General features: G+C 43.7%; 1 protein-coding gene across 1 annotated transcript; it reads left to right on the top strand.

Moving 5' to 3' along the window:
* The first annotated feature begins 532 nt into the window (after positions 1-532).
* Positions 533-3,647, top strand: LOC147881812 (uncharacterized). The gene is made up of 3 exons (XM_087401724.1): positions 533-669; positions 854-1,719; positions 1,839-3,647. Exons 2-3 carry the CDS (start codon positions 883-885, stop codon positions 3,177-3,179), a joined length of 2,178 nt encoding a protein of 725 aa, XP_087257850.1. The 5' UTR covers positions 533-669; positions 854-882; the 3' UTR covers positions 3,180-3,647.
* The last annotated feature ends 18,811 nt before the right edge of the window (positions 3,648-22,458 follow it).

Genomic DNA, 22,458 nt, shown 5'->3' with positions numbered 1-22,458 from the left:
TCCTCACCTCACGCCGGCTCTCCTCCCACTCCCTCTCCTCTCTCTCAGCCCCCTACTCCCCTTACTCCGCTCCCTCTCCTCTCCATCACCTCAACCTCCCTCTCCATCGCTCCCTCTCCTCTCCATCACCTCAACCTCCCTCGTCTCCCACTCTTCCCTGCTCTCCATCGCTCCCCCCTCTCCCTCGCTCAGACAAGGGGCTTCTTCAACGAGCAGCAACAAAGGAGGAAGATGATTGTGTCTCTTATCTTCTCCTCCCCTCTATATATGCGTGCTTGGGCTTCCAGAAGTTAATTCGAAGCTTACGTTTATCGATTAATTCTTTGCAAGGCGCCTCTCACCTTATGTTAATCATGCCTCCCACCCCCAACTAACGAAAATTTTTTTGCAGGCAATTCAAAATTGTATTGAAGGAAAAGGAAAATACATCATTGGACATCAAAAAATTCTGACTTCTAGAGAGGCCTTAACATCATTTCCAAAGGGTACTTAAGATTCTTGGGCTTCATTCTTATGACCAAAAAAATGAATCGTCTTCCTTATCTCCTCCAACATAGCTTCAACTAGCATTCTTCCTCTGATACTCCTCTGGAAAACCACTTTATTCCTGTAATTCCATATATGCATTAAAACAAGCGCCCTAAGAGGCTGCCAAATTCGATAAATGAGGTCATTCAGCCCTCCTCTATCCCCGAGAAGGGACTTGATCTTTGGGTCCTAATATTACGACCCTTGGGTCAATATACGACCGTGAGGGGGGACATACTCGTAATGATATAGCGCAGCGAGACGATATAACTTAATACCTTCTGCCTGCCTCATGTGATAGTCGCCTTGACCCTTGTTATTGCAGTTTCCTGTCTTCTAGGGTTTCTGAGAGTCATGGATGCGAAGGCGGAGATAGCGCGGAAGCGGCGTCGTGTAGATGGCTATGATACAGTGGATGCTGCTTGCAACTTCATCAAACAGCAGTTTGCTCGAGCTGAGGTCCACAATTTATACGATCCGCACAAGGTGAGCGTTGTTCCCTACATGGGCAGTCTAGATCCAGGTGCAAGACCTGGAAAGGCATTCAATTTTATCGGCTCTGAGAACCTCATGGGGCTCGTCGAAAGATGGTTTCAGCTCGAAGCTGGTCAAGAAGTGCTCTTTGCAGGACCCAAAGGAGCTGGCAAAACATGCCTCTTAAGGGCGTTTGCGAGCTTCTGGTACTCTGCAGCTCCTAAGCGCTGCAAAACCGTGTGCATTTGGAACATGGAGAGGGCGAGAAAAGCTCTGTCTAGCTGGATATTGGATGCACTCAGCTTTGCATATAAATGTGCAGAGAACACTGAAAATTGCAAGTATGATGTGGCCCTGGACAAGATAGAAAGTTTGCAGGCTTCGCTCAAGGCTGCCAAGCGAACGTTTGATAATATTAAAGAACAAGATATTCTCCTCAGGATTCTAGAGTTTCTTGCCGATATGACAGATGCTGGGGACATTTTCACCTTCATTGTTGATGGAGTGCAAGTATTGGACACTCTGCATCATGATGGCCAAGAGAGAGCAGAAGCAAAGCAACGGGAAGAAAGACGGGTATCGCTCGCAGATATTGTAAAACCCTATAAGGTTGTGTGGGGGCTGTCTCCTAATGCACATGCTCTGCGTGCTGTGGTTACAAATGAGACATCACAATCAGCAAATTCAGTCATTTTCCTTGTTCAGGGCTTTACCAAGGTAACGTGCATGGATACACACACATATACTTCTACAGATGCTATACATATGTGTGTGTATTGTTTAATTCATTCTAACTTTTATGCTCATCTTTTGATGATATGATGTTTTCAATACAGGAGCAGAGACAAAGCTTTCTTGAGCATTCTGCTCTTGGAGCTGTGGTGGAGGGAAGTAAGCTACGCAAGAATTATATGGACTTCTATGCTGGATTTCATCCCCATTTTCTTGATGCTTTGGATGATGCTTGCATCAAGGTTGCCTCTAAGAAGTACCAACAGCATGGGGTTATTTGGAGCACTGACAGGAGAAAGATCATAGGATTTAATGTGCGTGAGCTGTCTCCCATGGAGGTTGCTGCTACGCTTGAAGATGAGGAAGATTGGGCCAGAGTGCTCCACACATTCATAGAGAGTCCTCCAATGTCTTCAATTAGGAAGTCAGCTATGTCGTTCAGACTAAAACGGTCTTACAATGAGTTTCTTACCGTTGAACAGGTGATAGCTGAGGATGGAAGGTATGCAATAAATGAAAGCAACTTCTGCTCTCATTTTGTTAAACAGATATACATGGAGGAGTTCAGAAAGAAAATATCAAGTGCTGATGAGCAGGGACCGTGGTTGTCATATGCAAAACTGGTCATACAAAGTCCACTAATTAACTGGTCTGAACTGGGATGGCTGTGTGAGATATTATGTGATGATGTGATTTCGCGGAGAGGAATGCGCATCTCTAGTAATTTAATAATGAATAGGCTCTCTGCTCAGCCATTCTCCAGCATCCCTGAACCTGAAACCATCCTCATGCATATGCTGAAGCCAGGTTGTGGGCATATGTACATTCCAATTCAATTCAACTTTGGAAAGGTGGATGGTATGATTTTCTACAGAGATATGAATGACCAGTTACATCTTATTGGGTTGCAATTCACAACAAGTCAATCCAAGCACCAGCACTCTGAGGATGAGTTCATGGCTGTTAATGTATTAAAGCAGTGGGTGCCAGATGTGGTACAGTTGCAGCGGGAAGGCAAGATTGTTCTTGATTTTGTGTTTGTGTGCACAGCATCAGAACCCAAAAAGGAGGAGTGCAAAGGGACTTATAAGGAGCTCAGAAATGGAGCTAGTGTTGGCACTGTAGATCACATTTCACATGTGATAGGCTTTGATTATGCTCTCGAAGGAAGAACAAATAATGATGTTCTTAACACTTTGAAGGAAATGGCTAGATTGAGGGAGGAGAGGTTTGCCAACCTTGATGGGGCTGCTGAGCCTATTGCTCCTCCTCTAGATATTAGCAAAGGCATTGTACTTGGCAAGACAGCTGCCTCTAAGCTGAAAAGGGCTGAACTGGATGCATATGCCATTCATGGAGGAATTGATCCTCGTTTCCATCCAACGAGGAAGAGCCTTCTAGATGCTTTGATATGCGCTAAAGTAATTGTGCTGCATAACCAGTAGGAAAGCCCATACGACAAGGAAGAGAGCCTTAGAGATGCTTTTATTGGCACTGAAGTAATTGTACTGCACAGTACTGGGAAAGATTGATATGTTTGAAGTTGTCTTTCATTCAGTCACAATTATATGTTATGTTTAAAGTAAATATTTGGTCTTGCATTCAGCCACAATGATATGCTATGTTTACAAATTGAGAGAGAAGAAGAAGAAGAAGAATGTATTACCGTCATCCGACCCATGGGACCCATAAAAGTCACGATACAAGTGTCTCCTTCCTTTTATGGAAGGGGGGGAGAACAATTATTTTGAAATACATTGAGTAATACAACATTCACGATATTTAAGAACCTTGGCAATATAGTTACCCAGAGTGGCTATATGGCTATGTGAGAGCAAGCTTGCTAGGGTGTCGTGTTCCTCTGTAATATTGTTAAAGTCCCTCCTTATGCAGGCATACCGTGTGCATGTAAGGAGGACATGTGCTTGTGTCTCTACTTGTTCTTGGTCACACAGCTTGCAAAATCTTTGTTCCCTTGAGACATCTCCCCAAGCATCTTTCTTTATCTCCAGAGTGTGTGATCGGGTGCGGATGAGTGCAATGCTTCTCCTTGCATTTGCAGGTATGGTCATAGTTATGTATTTTTGTGCATTTTCTTCCTCCTTGGAGTAGGTGTCCCAATAAATGGGATTGACATGCGTACAATAGTACTCATACTTAGCCCTTTTTTCAGCTGATTGCCATTTTTGCTGCAATATTCCCAACAAAGCTTTATGAAATGCCTTCTCATCCATTTCCCCGGATGACATCTCCAGGTAGGATGTTACTCTCCATCTCTGAATGTCTTGCCACCAACCAGATGATAGCGTCTTGCTTTTGTTTGTCTTTTGAGGCCTTTAACTTGCCTTCCATGCTTTCATTGGTAATCTCTGCGACCCCATGGACTTGACCTTCTTTATGTATTTGAAAACCCTTCGTAGTGCTCTCAGTTCAATGGGCCTTGTACTAGTCTCAATAAGCATGATTGAGTATGGTGTAGTAATTTTAACTCCCAGATGCCGTCTTAGAAATGATTTCTGTATTTTTTCAGTATCATTCCATTTTGATGCTGAGATGGTACCTCCCCATACTTCTACTGCATATAGGACTGTTTGCACCACATAAGCATCAAATAAAATCCGTCTGATGCTCCATCTCTTAGTGTCACTATTTTTGCAATCATTTTCAAAATGATAATATTTTCCCCACCCGGCATCCATCCTTTTGTGGACACAATCATTCCATCTATGATTTGCTGGCACATCTATTCCCAGGTATTTGAATGTGTTATACTTGGGGTGTTTGCAGGCTGCTTTGTTTTTACTATCATCATTTTAGTTTTGGTGACATTTACCATGAGGCCGCTCTCTGCACAAAACTTGTGTAGAATGTGCATCATCCGCTGCATATTTTCTGCTGTGTATGAGAAAAAGACAACATCATCTGCATATAACAACAGTAGTATGGTGCATGCACAGATTTGGGGGCTCTGTAGTTGCTGCTCTTGCATCATTTCTTTGACCAACTCCTCCAATCTGTCAATACATAGTCCAAATAATGTTGGTGATAAAGGGCAACCCTGTTTAACCCCCATATTACTATGGAATGTAGTTGACAATCCGTTTCTACCTTTGAGTTGGCAAGTTACTCTCTCATATAATCTGAAGACTGCTATTTTCAAGTGATTTGGCACTCTTAAGTAGTCCATTCTTTCCCACAAATTGTTTCTAGGCACTGTGTCAAATGCCTTCTTAAAATCTATGAAGCAGCAATAGAGAGGCTTTCCGTGTAGCCGGCTCTCTTCCATTAGAACCTATAATGTTACCAAGTGATCCACAGTGCTATGGTTTCTTCGAAAACCAGCTTGTCCAATGGCCCTCTTTCCATTCAGTTCTGCCCATAGACTAAGTTCTGTCTCAACGATTGTGCTAAAGAGCTTGGCCATGGTGGATCCCACCATAATGGTTCTATAGTTGGAAAGCTGGTTACGATCCCCACCTTTATATATTAGTTTCACCCAATTTTCTTGCCACTCTGGGGGGAAACCATTAGCAATTGCATCATTAAGCAAAGAAACTAGGCAAATTCGTGTGTAGTCACCTGCCCATTTTAGTAGCTCAGCCTTTATATGCAATGTGTCATCTGCTTTTCCATTGGCCATTTTCTTCAGGCCCTCATTCACATCGTCCACAGAGAAAATATGTGGGCCATTGTAGTGAGCTATGTCTGTGGACATAGGTAAGGCATGTGGGTGGGTGTAGAGTTGCATGGCATATTGGAGCATTTCTTCATTTGTGAAATCTCTCATGATTTCTTTTGATGTCCCTTTAGTTTGCCTCCACGTTCCTCTCGGGTTCTTAGCAAACTCAATGGCATCTTTCCACTCTTTGTCTAGCTGATATTTCCTCTTTTTTCTCCGAGTGAGTGCATGGAAGTGTTTTTCAGCCTCTTTACGTTGCATGTCATTTGGCATCTGTTTAATTTTCAGCCTGGCTTTTATGCATTCATCATCAAACCATTTGTTTTGTGGTAAGCCCTTCGTGCATACTCTCTTGATCTTTTTCGACCCATGACTGTATGTGCAGCTGAGAGTAAAGTCTCTTTCATCTCGCTCCAGTTCAGCCTGCAAACCTCCTTAATCAGAGCATCGGTAGTGTCCGCATACTTCTCCCTCTTGTCTATGTCCATACGAAAAGACCAATTCTTCGCTGCATGGACTGGAGAGAGAGAGAGAGAGAGAGAGAGAGAGAGAGAGAGAGAGATTATGAATAATCATTAAATTCTGCAAACTCTGTGTATGTGATCACACCCATCAAGTTTTCATGTTATTATTCTAAAATGTATCTTATTGTCCATCAAGAATAGTTATCTTATTGTAACAGTCTATCCCTTAATTAATGAAAAGGACCTTAGGCACCTTTGGGTGGGTTGTTTTGATGCCCAAGCAAGTAGTTGGATGGCCCAACCTGAAACACTCTGGTCTCTATCTGGTGCAGTCAAGGTCATGTGCACATGGAGGACAGGCAGGCAGATGACAGGCTAGGGTCACACAGACATGGAGATTAATTTTTACATTACTTTAGCTTTTTGCTTTTTTTGGTTGCACTTTTCCCGATTACTAAAGAGGGAGTGCCAGGGCCATTGAGGGAGGCAACGAGCAGATGGAGTGGAGCTAGCAGTCGGCAGCAGGTTCCGTGAACACACCTTTGTGGTATGGTATGCCAGGGCATTGCATAGCCAGCAGATTGCTAGCAGGTATCCTCGAGTTTGCTCCACATGTCACTCTAGCCTCGGCTTGGTGGGGATGACCCAGTCATGATCAACGAGGTTGGGTGGTAGCCTGCACCTGAAATTTGTCTCTTTTCCATTGATGTAATGGTGGCGGTGTTCTGTGTGTTTTGCAGGTTGAGGTTTCTAGAGTTGATCACATGCCATGTTCTCCTCTTCTTTTTCTCTTTGATACAAGGGCTGTCACTAACCCTGTGGGTTGCCAGGTTTGGACCAGATGGGCTCCCAAGACTTCAGGAGGTCTACCAAATCTCACCTTGCGTACGCAACAAGTGCAAATAATTTTTAGGGGCTAACCCAGTTTGCATGTGGGCTGGAAGGTTGGACCCATGGGCTGCCAAGACAGGGCTACAAAAAACCTCCATGGGACTGCCAAGTCTTCATGTGGGCTGTCGAGGAACTCTCGTGGGTTGTCCAAGAACCCCCCCAAGGGGCTACCAAGTGCTTAGGAGAAGGTTGCCAAGATTTTTTCTCTCCTCTCTCCTCCGTGTGTATGATTCTCCATGGTCAAGCAAATATGGGACTGACTTGAAGGTATCTCTGGGAATAAAATAAAAAATTCTAAAGTGTTTTTGAAATTAAAGTTCTATGACCTGAAGATGAATGATACTGAAGAATTGACTGACCACTAAGCCAAGTAGTCCAACGACTTCCAACCCCTAAGTGTGAACCCAACTATGAAGACAAGGCAGATATGCTGATTAACAGTATGGACTCCCTCATAAATTTGAGGGTTGAATTGGCATGGTCAACCATTTTAGAGGTCCATATGTAGGCACCTCTACATGATCCGCCTAGCTCCACAATCATCTTCTCAATCAGCTCCTAGAATCTCTCAATCAGCCTATGTGGCATCTACCACCACCTAACAGCGCTTATGGGCACCTAAGTGTGCCTCTAACACACACACATAGAACCCAAGGTGTGCCTGGGGCATACACCTTGAGATATCCCATCAAACCCCCCCTCAAGGGAATGCCTCAGGCTATGTCAAGGATACATCTAGTCACATAGTGTCTTAAGCCATCTCATGGTGGTCAAGGATAAATCTATGGCTAGGATATGCTAGCAAGGGTTCCCAAGGGTGTGAAGTTAAACAAATGAATACATAAGACTCCCCAATTGTTATCTCCCCTGCATGTACATGCACACATTGTCTGTAGGAGGTACCATGGAGCTAAACACATACACATGGCCTACATCATATGGTGACCAGAGGTGTTTACAAAGAACACAATAGTTTATTCCGTTCATTTTGGAGGACTATCCAGGGAGAGTACCTTGACTCAACATAAAAGAGAGATGTGGAGCATATGTGGAGCTGGTTCAAAAAGCATAATCATCATAGGAGGCCTCATCTTGTGGAGGCACATCAACTAAAAGTAGATTGGCAGTTTCTGGTTTTGTAGTTGCTTCCTTTTTGGCCTTGCAAAACTTTTCATGGTGATTGTTTTTGCCACAATATTTGCAAGGATTGATCTTGAAGTAATCTTTTGAGAGGTGATTAGTCTTCCCACAATGTTTGCAAGGTGGAAACTTGCTCATTTGAGTTTTTATGGCATAGGCTGTGTCATTGCCTCTCCGGAGTTCCTTGTGCCTTTCTTCTTCTTGAAGGGCAGTAATGAGACCTTCAAGAGTAGGATTAGGAAGATTTTTCAATGTGGTGACAACATGATCATAATCTCCAGGCATACTTTTGAGCAATACTGCCGTTGCATCATCCGTAGTGATTGGAGAGTTGATAGAAGCAAGTTGAGTCATGAGACTAGCCAAGGGAGTGCTAGTAGCCATCTTCAATTCAAAGAAAGCAATCTTAAGTGACAATTTTGAGATGTGAGAGCTAGTACCAAAAAGAATATCAAGCTTTTGCCAAGCTTCAGAAGGAGACTCCATATCAGAAATGTGATGAATATAGTCATCTCCTAAGCCAAAAGCAATAATGCCATAGGCTTTCTCCTCTCTAGCAGGATCTCGTGCCGGGCGTGTAAGAGCTGAGGATTCTCCAGCATTAGAGGCTATTGAAGAAGAAGTTGAAGCAGGTTTGACAAGCCCCAGAGGTTTTCCCTCATCAATACAAACTTAATTTTCATCTGCCATGTGTGAAAGCCTTTACCATTGAACTTATCAATATTTAAGAAGGTAGCCATGAGAGGGGGCAGTGTCTACTCACAAGGCTAGAAAAAGCTAAAAAGCTTCAAAGTACATGCATTTGGTGTAGCAAAGACTTGTAACCAAAAAATCATAATGGAAATGATACTTCAATTGCATGCTTCATAGAGGTGGCTAAATGAAAGTATTCCAAGCAAATCCAAGTATAGCAACCTAAAGGAAAGTTGTAGCCACAATTGTACTGATGCTATTCAACACTTTAAAATATCAGAAATGCCAAAGTAGCATCTAATGTACCACCAAATTCACAACACTATCAAAACTGTCCAAAATAGAGGCCTGATCTTGGAGGGCTTGTATCTCACTCTTCAAGGCAAAGAAAAGAGGGCTTTCTAGGTAGAAATAAAGTTGATATACCAGAGAGGAGCCATTGAAGAGGAAAGTCGAAATGCCGCGTCATGTCGCCATAGCCAGGAGCTTGATTGTCGATTGGTTTTTTTTGCATTTCCTCCCTCCTTGGTGGACCATTTCACTTCAAATTTGGACAGGGGCTAGCTCATGTTGTTGTGCAAGCGTGGCTCTGAGGAATTTTGAAATGGTTGCTCCAACAAGTCGTATTGCACAAAATGGTGTCAAGAAGAAAGCGACTGTTGTGCGGGTCTGAGGGCACCATTCCCTAATTGCTCTGACGTGGAAGTTTGCCCATATGAAGGGTCTCTCCAGCCAGAAGGAATCTAGATGAGGTCACCTGTAGGAGGAGAATTCAGCCCTCCAAGTGGTTGGGCAGAAAGGGGCAAAATGGAGAGGAAGGTGAAGAAGAAGAAGAAGAAGAAGATGACATGGCATAAATGGGCTCAAGGAGGATCATAGTGATCTGATACCATGTTGAAGAAGTGAAAGGAAAGCATGAAGCTAAACACGAAACAAGAGAATGCTCATAGAATGAAGAAGGGTGAGGTCCATATGTAGGCACCTCTACATGAGCCACCAAGCTCCATAATCATCTCCCCAATCAGCTCCTAGAATCTCTCAATCAGCCTCTGTGGCATCTACCACCACCTAATAGTGCTTATGGGCACCTAACTGTGCCTCTAGCACACACACATAGAACCCAAGGTGTGCATGGGGCATACACCTTGAGATATCCCATCATTCTACACTTTTGTAAACCTAACATGTTTAGCTATAATACCTTGGAAATAAAATTTTATCTAATTCCTTCTAAATGTTTATTTTTCAAATTTGAATAAGTTTTAATTATTTTTATTTAAAGCCAATCTATGACTGAATCGATTGTATGGTTCAAATATTGATGGGACAATGAAATCTAAACACACACACTGCTTTCCCAACTAGCGTTTGGTCGGCGGGCTAGTACCATACAATTGTTTTCAGTTTAGTAATGGCTGCTCTTTTCTTTGGTATCATGTTGTTTCTCCTGTCCTTTTATATAGGGTCAGAATCATCTCTTTACCAAAAGGTATTTAGTTGATTCTCTTGTCCCCTTATTCAAGGTCAGAGTTGTCTCCTTACCAAAAGGTATCTAGGTAACTCTCTTATATAATTCTTAATGATCATTTAACAGTTTGAATCCCCTTAATCGATCAGTCAGATGACATCTTATGGTGATTTTTCTTCCTTGATTTACTAACTATTGAATCTGATGCGCAGAGCTTAGGTGAAAGCACACTTCGGATAGCTTTTTCTATCAAGCCCACTTATGACACTTCTTTATCTCTTACAAAACACTTCTATTATACTAGGAAATGTCTTATAGCTTCTCTTGTATCAATTTCTTAGGTGGGTAATATGTCCACATGGTGGGCTTACTCCCCACCATGTGGTCTTACCCTCTGGGTTGGGGGTGGGTCACACACACACACACACACACACACACACACACACACACACACACACACACACCCCCACATGCACACATTCTCTTTTTGTATATATATATATATTGGTACCACACACACACACACATGCGCACACGCACACAAAGCTCTGGCCTTCTCCTTGCCAGCTTTTTGATTAACCTCTCCTTCTATTGTGTCACCTCTTCTTATACTTGGTCACCTATGCACTTCTCGTCGTATTGCCTCTGCCATGTTCTTCCTTGATCACCCTTCTCTACTAACAGCACAAACAGTGTTATAAATTAATTGTTGGTTCGCCTCCAACTCAGGATGGCTTTGTGTTTATGTATTCACTCAAGTGTTGCACCTCCTCTTCATGTTGAATTCCCTACGTACCTCTCCGTAGCCCTTTCCTGTGTTTTTCTCTTTCTACATGTATGGTTGCTTATATCTCTCCATTAATGTACAACAGAGGTTAGATTTTTATAGCTTTTCCACTTGATCACCTTCAGCAACAACAGACATATGTGGATTGTTAAATTGAGTTGTCTACCTGATCTCCTTGCCACCACGAGCTATTCTCATGTGGCCCTCAATCACCTTCAGCAACAATAGATATATGTTGATTGTTAAATTAGCTCCTGGTTGTTGATGTTGTGATCTTACACAAACACACACACTAGTTTCGATAGCCTACATACTTAGGCAGCTCTGGTAGTACTTAGGTCTTTCCTCCACTGTCATATACTACAGTGTTGTTCCATTCCTTGTTCTCTTGTGCATTCGGTTAGGCTTGTTGGCATCTTTTCACATATCTTGACTTAAGGACTCGACTTACAACTATCCGTGACTGCTTTCTTTGGGTTCATGTGCTTGTGGTCTCCGGTCGACTATGTTCTCCGTTGTGGTGTTCCTCTTGTGCTACTTGTCTGGTTGCCTGTTGTTTTGTTGTGGGTTGTCTCGTTTGGTATGTTGTTTACTGGCATGTGGCTAGACGGCTTTCTTCTTTCTTTTGGCTCATAGCTTGCTGGGCTTGTGGTTGCTGCTGTTGTTGGTCTTTGGTTGCATGGGAGTTGTTTGTGTGTTGGGTTTATGTGTATGGTTGGGTGTCTATGGTATGTGGGTTGTGTCTCTTCTATGTTTGCCATGTGGTATTGTGTCTTTTTTGTTTAGGTATAGGACTGTGTGTATGCGAGATGTCTGTGTAGAGGCGCTGTAGTTTTCGGGTGTTTACTAGTGGGTTTGATTGTATGTGTTGCCTTTGGAGTTGTTGTGAGTGGTTTAGAGTGTGGGTGCGGTTAGTTACGTGGTTGCGTTGTATGTGGTTGGGTTGTGTATGGATATGACTATGTGGGGTGTTTGTCTTGTGTGTGTATGTTGTGTGTATGTGTTGTATATGTGTGTTGTGTTCATATATAGTTATGCTTTGTACTAATATAAGTATGTATCTAATATATATATATATATATATATATACATATTGTTCTTAAGCTTACCCTCTAACCTTCTAAAGCTCTTTTACCTACCACTTATCCGCTGAATAATTTCTTTGAAACATGATCAAAATAGATCTTGTGTTAGTCAAGTATTAAATATTATTGATTGATAATATTCTTTTAGATCCTTGTCTTGCAGGCTTAATGTTAATTGTAAGTTAACTATTTCTTCTAATCTTTTCTATTATTTTCCTAAGACTTTTAATTCCTAACTTGTTTAATTCATAAATGTTTTAATTCCTATCTTTTTAGTGACAGTTGATGCCACACTCTAGTCCAACACTTGAAATATAATAGGAAAACATTTATAAACAAAATAGGAAAGATAAAAAAAAGGACAAGAGTAGAAAATATATCAAATGTAATAAGCTTAATATTATTATATTGGCCTTAGTTTTAAAAATTGTTCCATCTAGCTCTACAAGGAAAACAATGTTATGTGAGTGTACCTTTAGGATTATAAAAGGCCCGGTTCAGATTTCTTCAAGATTACCAGGAAATAACTCTTGGCGAGCATCATAAAATAGCACTAGTGGAGCTTTTACAAACTTGTAATGCTTAGCCTTCAAGTCACAAGAATGCTTCTACCTGTTTTTATGAATCTCTTAATACAAAAATGACAAAATTCTAGTCTCATCAAGGCTATGTTGAATGCTCTCCTCTTTACTCAAATTATGCTCTAATAATAATCAAAATAGAGTACACCCCATAGACTAGAAAAATGGGTGTTTGGCCGGTAGAAATCTTAAAAGTAGTATTATAGGCCCAAACTACTATAGCCAAAATTTATCCCCAATTCCTTTTATTAGAGGATACCAATTTAGCAATGATCTTACTCAATTGCTCATTGGTACTCTCTACTTGTCCATTTGCCTGAGGATTATAAGGGGTTGTTTTATTATGCATAATTTTCAAAGCATCAACCAAGGACTTTATGGTCTTATTAAGGAAATGTGTGCCTCTGTCTTAGATCAATTCCTTAGGCAGACCAAATCTACATACAATATATTCCATCAAAAACTTGGCTGTCTCATAGGCATTATCTTTTATGGATAGCATGAGCAGAAACCCACTTAGTGAAGTAATATGTACCTACAATAATGTATTTTTTCCTTGACAAAGAAGAGGGTCTAATAGGGCCAATAAAATCAATGCTCCATTTTTCAAAAGGGAGCATAGACTGAACATGCATGAGACCCTAAAGTCTAATAGCTCCTTTGTCAAATCTTTGACAAACATTGCAATGCTTAACGTAGTCAAAAGAATATTGAAATAGGCTAGGACACCAATATCCTGCCCTCAAGATCTTTTGACTCATAATCCTACCTGCAAAGTGTCCTCCATAGGCATAATGATGACAATCCTCTAATATAAATGGTATTTCATTGTGGAGGACAAATCTACAATAAATATCATCCTTACCTATTGGCTCTTTCCTATGGCTTTCGTAGGGAGAGTAGGGTATTCTCAGTATGCAGGGTTCTAAGGCTTTTTGTCACCTACAGATATATTAGGGTTGTCAATTGTAGTATACATGTAGCTTAGAACCTCGAGTCGTGTTCCGGTGGGAGACTTAGGCTTAAGTGTGGTAAGCAAACATAGTGCATGCATGTGTAAAAGGGTGGTGTATCATCATGGTTGAGGTAATGAAGGCTTTCGCCTTCATTAGGGGTTGTACGGTTTAGGAGGAGTTTAAGGGTTAGGAGGAGGTTCCAGGGTTTAGAAGGGGTTCCAGGGTTAGAAGGAGGAGGTTCTAGGGTTAGAAGGAGTTCCAAGGTTTAGAAGAAGGTTCCAGAGTTTAGAAGAGATTCCAGGGTTAGAAGGAGTTCCAGGGTTAGAAGAGGTTCCAAGGTTTAGAAGGAGGTTCCAGGGTTAGAAGGAGTTCCAGGGTTAGAAGGGGTTCCAAGGTTTAGAGTAGAGTACATGGTGGAGAATTCGTCTCCCTCATAGGTCATGGAGATTAAGGGTTGAGGAACTAAGGGTTTAGGGGGAGCATAGGCATGGGAGAGGAAGAAGGTGTAAGAGCATGGGGGAAAGAAGAGAGAGGAGGGAGGAGGAGAGAGGAGGAGGAGGAGGAGAGAGGAGGAGGAGGAGGAGGGAGGAGGAGAGGGAGAGGATGGGTCGCAAGGTTGGAGGAGAGGGGAGGAGGAGTTGCAAGGTTAGGACATGCTTTTGGATGTGGAGTGCAGAGAAGCATGGACAAATTAGACAAATGCTTGGAATACCAAAGTAGACTCAACACAATGCCCTAAAGAGTGTGGGCTTCATTCCATTATGGGGTATTTATACAAGTTGGAGAGCTTCTCTCTCTGCATGTAGGAGTTGTAACACATTCTCTTTCTACATGTAGAAATTGTAACACATTCTCTTTCTACATGTAGAAATTGTAACACATTCTTTTTCTACATGTAGAAGTTGTAACACATTCTCTTTCTACATATAGAAGTTGTAACACATTCTCTTTCTACATGTAGAAGTTGTAACACATTCTCTTTCTACATGTAGAAGTAACACATTGTCTTTCTATATGTAGAAGTTGTAACACATTCTCTTTCTACATGTAGAAGTTGCATATAGAAGAGGGATTATTTCTAGCCTTATGCAAGTACAAGAGGAGCTTTGCCACTACTCTACACACACATTCTGTTCTACCTAAGTCCATGTTGGCACAGAGTCAACATACTCCCGGATCTATTTGATTACCCGTCCTCGGGTTATGGCTTATTGCGAGCACATACCTGGGTTGCCATGCCATTAGTCGAGTGGCTGTGGAACTTGTGTCGTGCTAGTTGATCCTGCTGTAAAGCCTTGGAACCATACAATTTTTGCTCAGTTTTTAGGTAGCCTGTATCCACCATTTGCTCGAACAGAGATATGTGGCATGCTTCTAAGAAGATCGCTCTTTGATAGAGTCTGGCTTGTAATCTGAGCACTGACCCATTCATTGGGATTGAAATTGAGTGGAGGCAAATGGGAATCGAGGTAACATGGAACCTCTAGAATGAATTCCAATGTTTTACAGAATATAGCACTTAGGCAAAGGAAGCGATCAATGTTGCCACGCATTACTTGCTCATGCTGCTGAAGTGCTCGGACCATTATGCCTTGGATATTCCATTCTACACCAAAGTATGGTTCGATCATTGGCCAATTAATGGTTCAATCTTCACCCAAAGTGTGTAGGTTGGCTTCCCATTTTTTACGCCGTGGAACTGCATAGAACTTGGGATGGGTTCTGAGACATGGAGGTGCATGCAGGTACTCCTTCAAGAAGATTACATCAAAAAGCTTGGGGCGGCGCCAATCAGGTTGTGGATCCAACTTGCTAATCCAACCTTCACTAATTTGACGCTGACGAAGGTTAGTAGGAAAATTGTTCAGGCTTCATCCACCTCGAGTTTTCATATTAGGATATTTGCTCCAAAATTCCTTGATGGGGTTATTGGAAAGTGGTATCTCATCAAAATCATACCCATCTTTGGAACTCGGCATGGGAGTATGAATTGGATTATCCGGATCCTGATATTCGAAATCAAATACTGTGTCATTTTTTACTTATGGAAGCACAAGTAGTGTCGGAGGTGATGACGGTGTGTGAAGATTTTTGAAAACCCCAAACTCGTCTGAACATATGTACATGTGTGATGTTCAACCTGTGTGTGTGCTTGCTGGCGTTCAATCAGATTTTGTGTGAGCAACTTTCGAGCACTTCATGGTATCCACCAGGGACGGGATGGTGTTCATCATATGTGGATGGTCAGTGGGCAATCAAATGCTAATGACTGGTGGCATGCAATTGTGTGCACATAGTCAATGAATATGTGCTTAAGTGCCTTGGTGTGTGATTTGAAGGAAAGAGTGGGAGAGTGGTGAAAAAGCAAAAGGTGACGTGGCCATAATCAAAAAAGCATGCATACAGGTGGCTACGTGATGAGGAAGCGAAAGCTCTCGACGACAAGCTGGCATGAACGGGAAGAAGAACGAGCTGGTGGAAGGATCGAAGGCGAGAAGGAGCTTCTTATATAGGGGAGGCTCTTCTCGATAAAAGAAAAGGGAGGAGGGAAGCGTGGTGAACTAAAAAGCACCGAACGGGAGGAGAGCAGGGGCTGTGAGTTGGTGAGGAGCTCGCTTGGGGATTCTGGGTTGATGGTGGCGTCGACTGCAGGCCAGGAGAGCTCAAGGGAGTAACTTAGGCGACGAAGGGAGAGCTTGTTGATGGTGGTTGCAATAGTGAGCTGGAGATTAAGGAATCGTGGGCTCACAGCATAGAAGGCGACGGGAGTTACGTGAGTAAGGGAGCAAGGAAGAGGGGAGCTGTGGCGACGCGATTACACGCTGCATGGTTCTGGAGATGAGCGGAAAAGATACATAAAAGGAGAGACCTTGGCTACAAGGAGCTTTGGGATTTGGAGCGTCGTTGCTATGCAAGCCAGGGAGATCCTTGGATAATACGGGTGGTGTAACGAGAACGCGGGCTGGTCATCACGCGGACTGATGGATGGTGAAGGCTGTTGAGGGAGCTTTGTTAGCTCTGTGGGCGAAGGGAGGACCACAGATGAGGAGGACTTTGGGAGCTCATAGGGAGCGATGGAGGTCTCTTGTTCTGCGCGCTGGAGTACCTTGAGCGATAGAGAGAGCCGCTGGAAGGAAGAAGACAATGGTGGGCACGGGAGTTTTAAGCTTCTTGGCTGGCTGAGAACATGAACACGGAGTGGTGAGGAATTGCCAAGAGGCATCATCCGACGGGATGGCGAGCAGCTGTTGTGGGAGCTCACAGTAGTAGGAGTTCCTTCGATAACTAGAAAGGAGGACCTTAGACGATAAAGGCTCGTAGGGGTGGTGAGAGACCGTGAGCGACTAAAGGTCTTGGGAAGAAGCATGTTCGGTGGGCAGGAGGACTATGGAAAGAGAGCTATTTGGCAGGCCAAAGCGACTGTGGGAGGGTGTATACATCGGGTCCAAGAGAGAAGACTGATTGGGCTAGAAGCCTTCTGACAGAAGAGGTGATCACATGGGAAGAAGACAGATTTGTATGCCAGGAAGGCGGCAGTGGTGACTCTGTTCACGTGATGGGAGTGGTATATCGAGTGCAGAGGCTTGGAGAACTCAAACGACAGAGGATGTTTGTGTTCAGAGAGAGAGCTTTGAGAAGCTGCTAGCAGTTAGTGTACCGATTGAAGGAGTGGGCTGAGAGAATGGGGTGGACAATCGTGTATAGAAGCTGGAATACCTTGGTTTGAGGAAGCATGAGCTGCAACAAGAATGTGGTTGGGCTTGCATGAGATTAAAGAGGCTGAAGTCTTTGCTTGAGGTGTCTTTGTGTGGGTTTGTATATGGTTGACTATGAGCTATTGCTTAGTAAATGGCAGGCTGCATCATTTATGGTACTTGATGTTGATCTTGGGAAGACATGATAAGATGTCGGACTTCTGACCGTGGCCATTTTGTGGGTTGATGTCTTGAAGAGTCAAGAAGATAGTCTTCATGTGCATTGTGGGTTGGATGCATTTGAAGCTGAATGCTTTCAGAGTTATTGAAGGAAGGAGTCCGCTTGTGATGGGCTGTGTGGTCCACTGCATTTTTGTTTGAGGTTTTCTGGCTCTGGAGAAAATGTATCCAAGAGTGAGTTGTCTCAGGAGATCTATAGAGAGGAAAATGTTGATTGAATGCCTTTAGCCTTGTGATAGTGTTGTTCGGGTGTTTTGAACGTGGATGAGTGTGGCTGTGAAGGCGGGTTAGGCTCTACTCTTTTTGTCCATCCACGTTTTGGTGCCTCCACGGAGGAAGTTCACTTCAGTTTACAAGATTGAAGGAGCAGGTGTCTAAGACGTGTTGCAAGCAATGGGGAGAAATCCACACATGAGAGTGATACAGTGTGAGTGGTGTGGAAAATGTGGTCACAGGAGGGACAGATGTATTGAGGTCCAGCTACGTGTGATCCGACTCCGAGCTAGAGTGCAGAGAGCTTTGAAAGTGCTTGCCCGTAGGAAAAAGAATGCTCTTCAGATGCAGAGTGAGCTTCTTCAGTAGTGTATTTGTTTTGTTGCCTTCGAGTTTTGTTGTGGTTGAGAAAGCCAGGGTGTGTGACAGTTGAAAGATTGTGAGGATGGCAGAGGACTTTCCAGAGTTTTGGGGGATGCCATATGAGAATGCAGTGAGATTCTTGGAAAAGATGGAATTCACAGCACTTATGAAGGATAGGGCAACCCCTCAGATTCTGTTTCAGATCTTGAATTATTGTTTGCAGGGAGATGCAAAAGCATGGTTGCAGACTCAAATGACTGCCTTCAAGACTGCTCATCCTCAGCAGCAAAATCCGGAGTATACAGTGGTGAGAGCAGCTTTTCTTGCACGGTTTGCACAATCCAGGAGCCCTAATGAAGTATGGAAGGAGTTGTGCAAAATTCAGCAAAAGGATAATCAGGATGTGGATCAGTATTTGATAGAGTTTAGTAGACTGTGGAGTCTATGGTGTGAGGCTTTAATTCCTGAAGTACCCCCGCAAATGATAAAGAGAGACCGGTTTGTGGCTGGTCTGGAGCCTTCACTCCGTCTGAAGGTGGAGATGAAGAATATTGATAGTTTTGAGGATGCAGTAAGAGTGGCTAGAGAGAGAGAATGGAAGGTTAAGAGACTGAGGCAGCTTGGTATGCAAGAGGAGCCTAAAACCCTGGTCAGTAGGCCAGAAATGATTAAGGCATATGTAGAGAGAGAGCCGGTGTCTATTCCTATGCGGGATGATTCCCTAAAAAAGGAATTGCATGAAGCTGTGGAGCTGATGAAAACACTCAGCTTAAATTGGATGGAGATTGCAGGAAGAAGCAGAGGTCAAAATAACAGGAGAGTTGCTATGGATGGAGGAGAAGGAAGTTCAGCTGATGCAAGGAGAGTACCAGATTATGTGATGAGCTGTCGACTGGAATTGGAAGAGGAGCTTGAGGAGACAGTCACAGATGAAGAGAGAGATTTTTTGAGTGAGACAGAGGAAGAGAGCATCTCATCAGAGGAAGAGAGTCAGTTGTCTTCACTGTTGAAGGAACCTGATGATGTAAAGGAGCTGGATATCATTACACTTATGAGTGGAGGCTTGTCACTTGCTATGGAGGAGGGTGTTGCTCAACTAGATCTGTGCGAGGTGGTAGAAGAGAGCCCGAGAGTAGGGGTTGCTACCATAGATGGCAGAAATGTTGAGAGCCCATTAATGGCAGCTAAGGATAAGTCTGTGTGTGTAGATGATGATCATGCTCCAGTGCTGTGTGGTGATGATGTGCATATGATGGCTGAATGCAATCAGTTTGTGGTTGACACTGTGATTGTGCATACTGAAGAAGATGAGATTTCAGGTTCAGCAAATGAGGAAGAGAGGTGTGAAATTAGTAGTGAAGATGAGAGCTCAATCATGTGTGACAGTGATGAAGCTGATGTGGCTATTACTGATAAAGTAAAAGACCTACAGACAGCAAGTGTTGATTGTGTGCATGCAAATTGTGATGAGTATGATGAGGTTAAGATTCAGTGTTTACAAGATGATGGTGATTCAGAGGATGAGATGGATCGTGTTCTTGATGATGCACTGAATGATATGTTTGCATTGATCTCTTCAAAAGAGAATGAAAACACCAGTATGCATGTTGAGATAGATGGCAGTGATAGTGTGGTTGATGATCAGCTAGATGCTTTACTTGATGATACCCTCATGGATTTTGCATGTGTGGTTGGCAATGACAAGAAAGAGTATGATGGTATGTTTGAGCATTCTTCAGGTGGAAGAGATGTTTGTTTGCTCCTGAGTGATCTTGATAATTCATGTGATGGGTTGAGTTTTGCAGCTTCAAAGGTTGAGACAATAGGGTATGCTGAGAAGTCCCTAATCACAGATTATGAGCTGGTTGTGCCCGTGAGATTTGTGTGTGAGGTTGTGACCTCAAAAGATGTAGCTCATGTGAAGATGAGCAAGACTCATGATATAAGTGTGACGGCTGATAGCCAGTGGAGTTGTGTAATATCTTGGCAGGATAAGATATGGGATCCTGGAGGCTTAATGAAGATGTGGATACATGGAGGGAGCTGGTGGCTACATCAAATTGGTGTGCTAATGATTCCATTTGATCCAGGAGGATGGTGGATTATGTATATCTGGCAATGGAGGGTTCAAAGTTATCCTTTTGATCTGGGAGGAGAAAAGCAGAGGCATAGAGCACAAGTTTGCTTTGTTTTTGATCCAGGTGGTTTGCCGATGTTCTTCTTTAGCTGCTGGACATGAATGTCACAGCAGAAGAGTAGGGGTTGCTAAAGGTGTGTGAAGATTTTTGAAAACCCCAAACTCGTCTGAACATATGTACATGTGTGATGTTCAACCTGTGTGTGTGCTTGCTGGCGTTCAATCAGATTTTGTGTGAGCAACTTTCGAGCACTTCATGGTATCCACCAGGGACGGGATGGTGTTCATCATATGTGGATGGTCAGTGGGCAATCAAATGCTAATGACTGGTGGCATGCAATTGTGTGCACATAGTCAATGAATATGTGCTTAAGTGCCTTGGTGTGTGATTTGAAGGAAAGAGTGGGAGAGTGGTGAAAAAGCAAAAGGTGACGTGGCCATAATCAAAAAAGCATGCATACAGGTGGCTACGTGATGAGGAAGCGAAAGCTCTCGACGACAAGCTGGCATGAACGGGAAGAAGAACGAGCTGGTGGAAGGATCGAAGGCGAGAAGGAGCTTCTTATATAGGGGAGGCTCTTCTCGATAAAAGAAAAGGGAGGAGGGAAGCGTGGTGAACTAAAAAGCACCGAACGGGAGGAGAGCAGGGGCTGTGAGTTGGTGAGGAGCTCGCTTGGGGATTCTGGGTTGATGGTGGCGTCGACTGCAGGCCAGGAGAGCTCAAGGGAGTAACTTAGGCGACGAAGGGAGAGCTTGTTGATGGTGGTTGCAATAGTGAGCTGGAGATTAAGGAATCGTGGGCTCACAGCATAGAAGGCGACGGGAGTTACGTGAGTAAGGGAGCAAGGAAGAGGGGAGCTGTGGCGACGCGATTACACGCTGCATGGTTCTGGAGATGAGCGGAAAAGATACATAAAAGGAGAGACCTTGGCTACAAGGAGCTTTGGGATTTGGAGCGTCGTTGCTATGCAAGCCAGGGAGATCCTTGGATAATACGGGTGGTGTAACGAGAACGCGGGCTGGTCATCACGCGGACTGATGGATGGTGAAGGCTGTTGAGGGAGCTTTGTTAGCTCTGTGGGCGAAGGGAGGACCACAGATGAGGAGGACTTTGGGAGCTCATAGGGAGCGATGGAGGTCTCTTGTTCTGCGCGCTGGAGTACCTTGAGCGATAGAGAGAGCCGCTGGAAGGAAGAAGACAATGGTGGGCACGGGAGTTTTAAGCTTCTTGGCTGGCTGAGAACATGAACACGGAGTGGTGAGGAATTGCCAGGAGGCATCATCCGACGGGATGGCGAGCAGCTGTTGTGGGAGCTCACAGTAGTAGGAGTTCCTTCGATAACTAGAAAGGAGGACCTTAGACGATAAAGGCTCGTAGGGGTGGTGAGAGACCGTGAGCGACTAAAGGTCTTGGGAAGAAGCATGTTCGGTGGGCAGGAGGACTATGGAAAGAGAGCTATTTGGCAGGCCAAAGCGACTGTGGGAGGGTGTATACATCGGGTCCAAGAGAGAAGACTGATTGGGCTAGAAGCCTTCTGACAGAAGAGGTGATCACATGGGAAGAAGACAGATTTGTATGCCAGGAAGGCGGCAGTGGTGACTCTGTTCACGTGATGGGAGTGGTATATCGAGTGCAGAGGCTTGGAGAACTCAAACGACAGAGGATGTTTGTGTTCAGAGAGAGAGCTTTGAGAAGCTGCTAGCAGTTAGTGTACCGATTGAAGGAGTGGGCTGAGAGAATGGGGTGGACAATCGTGTATAGAAGCTGGAATACCTTGGTTTGAGGAAGCATGAGCTGCAACAAGAATGTGGTTGGGCTTGCATGAGATTAAAGAGGCTGAAGTCTTTGCTTGAGGTGTCTTTGTGTGGGTTTGTATATGGTTGACTATGAGCTATTGCTTAGTAAATGGCAGGCTGCATCATTTATGGTACTTGATGTTGATCTTGGGAAGACATGATAAGATGTCGGACTTCTGACCGTGGCCATTTTGTGGGTTGATGTCTTGAAGAGTCAAGAAGATAGTCTTCATGTGCATTGTGGGTTGGATGCATTTGAAGCTGAATGCTTTCAGAGTTATTGAAGGAAGGAGTCCGCTTGTGATGGGCTGTGTGGTCCACTGCATTTTTGTTTGAGGTTTTCTGGCTCTGGAGAAAATGTATCCAAGAGTGAGTTGTCTCAGGAGATCTATAGAGAGGAAAATGTTGATTGAATGCCTTTAGCCTTGTGATAGTGTTGTTCGGGTGTTTTGAACGTGGATGAGTGTGGCTGTGAAGGCGGGTTAGGCTCTACTCTTTTTGTCCATCCAACGGCAGGGCAGGGAGAGAATTTGGG

This window comes from Dipteris shenzhenensis, chromosome 30, assembly GCF_047967505.1.
Source record: "Dipteris shenzhenensis isolate YYH24624 ecotype China chromosome 30, Dip_SZ_1.0, whole genome shotgun sequence".
In the NCBI taxonomy this organism is placed as follows: Eukaryota; Viridiplantae; Streptophyta; class Polypodiopsida; order Gleicheniales; family Dipteridaceae; genus Dipteris; species Dipteris shenzhenensis.
This window is presented reverse-complemented; position numbering and strand designations above follow the sequence as displayed.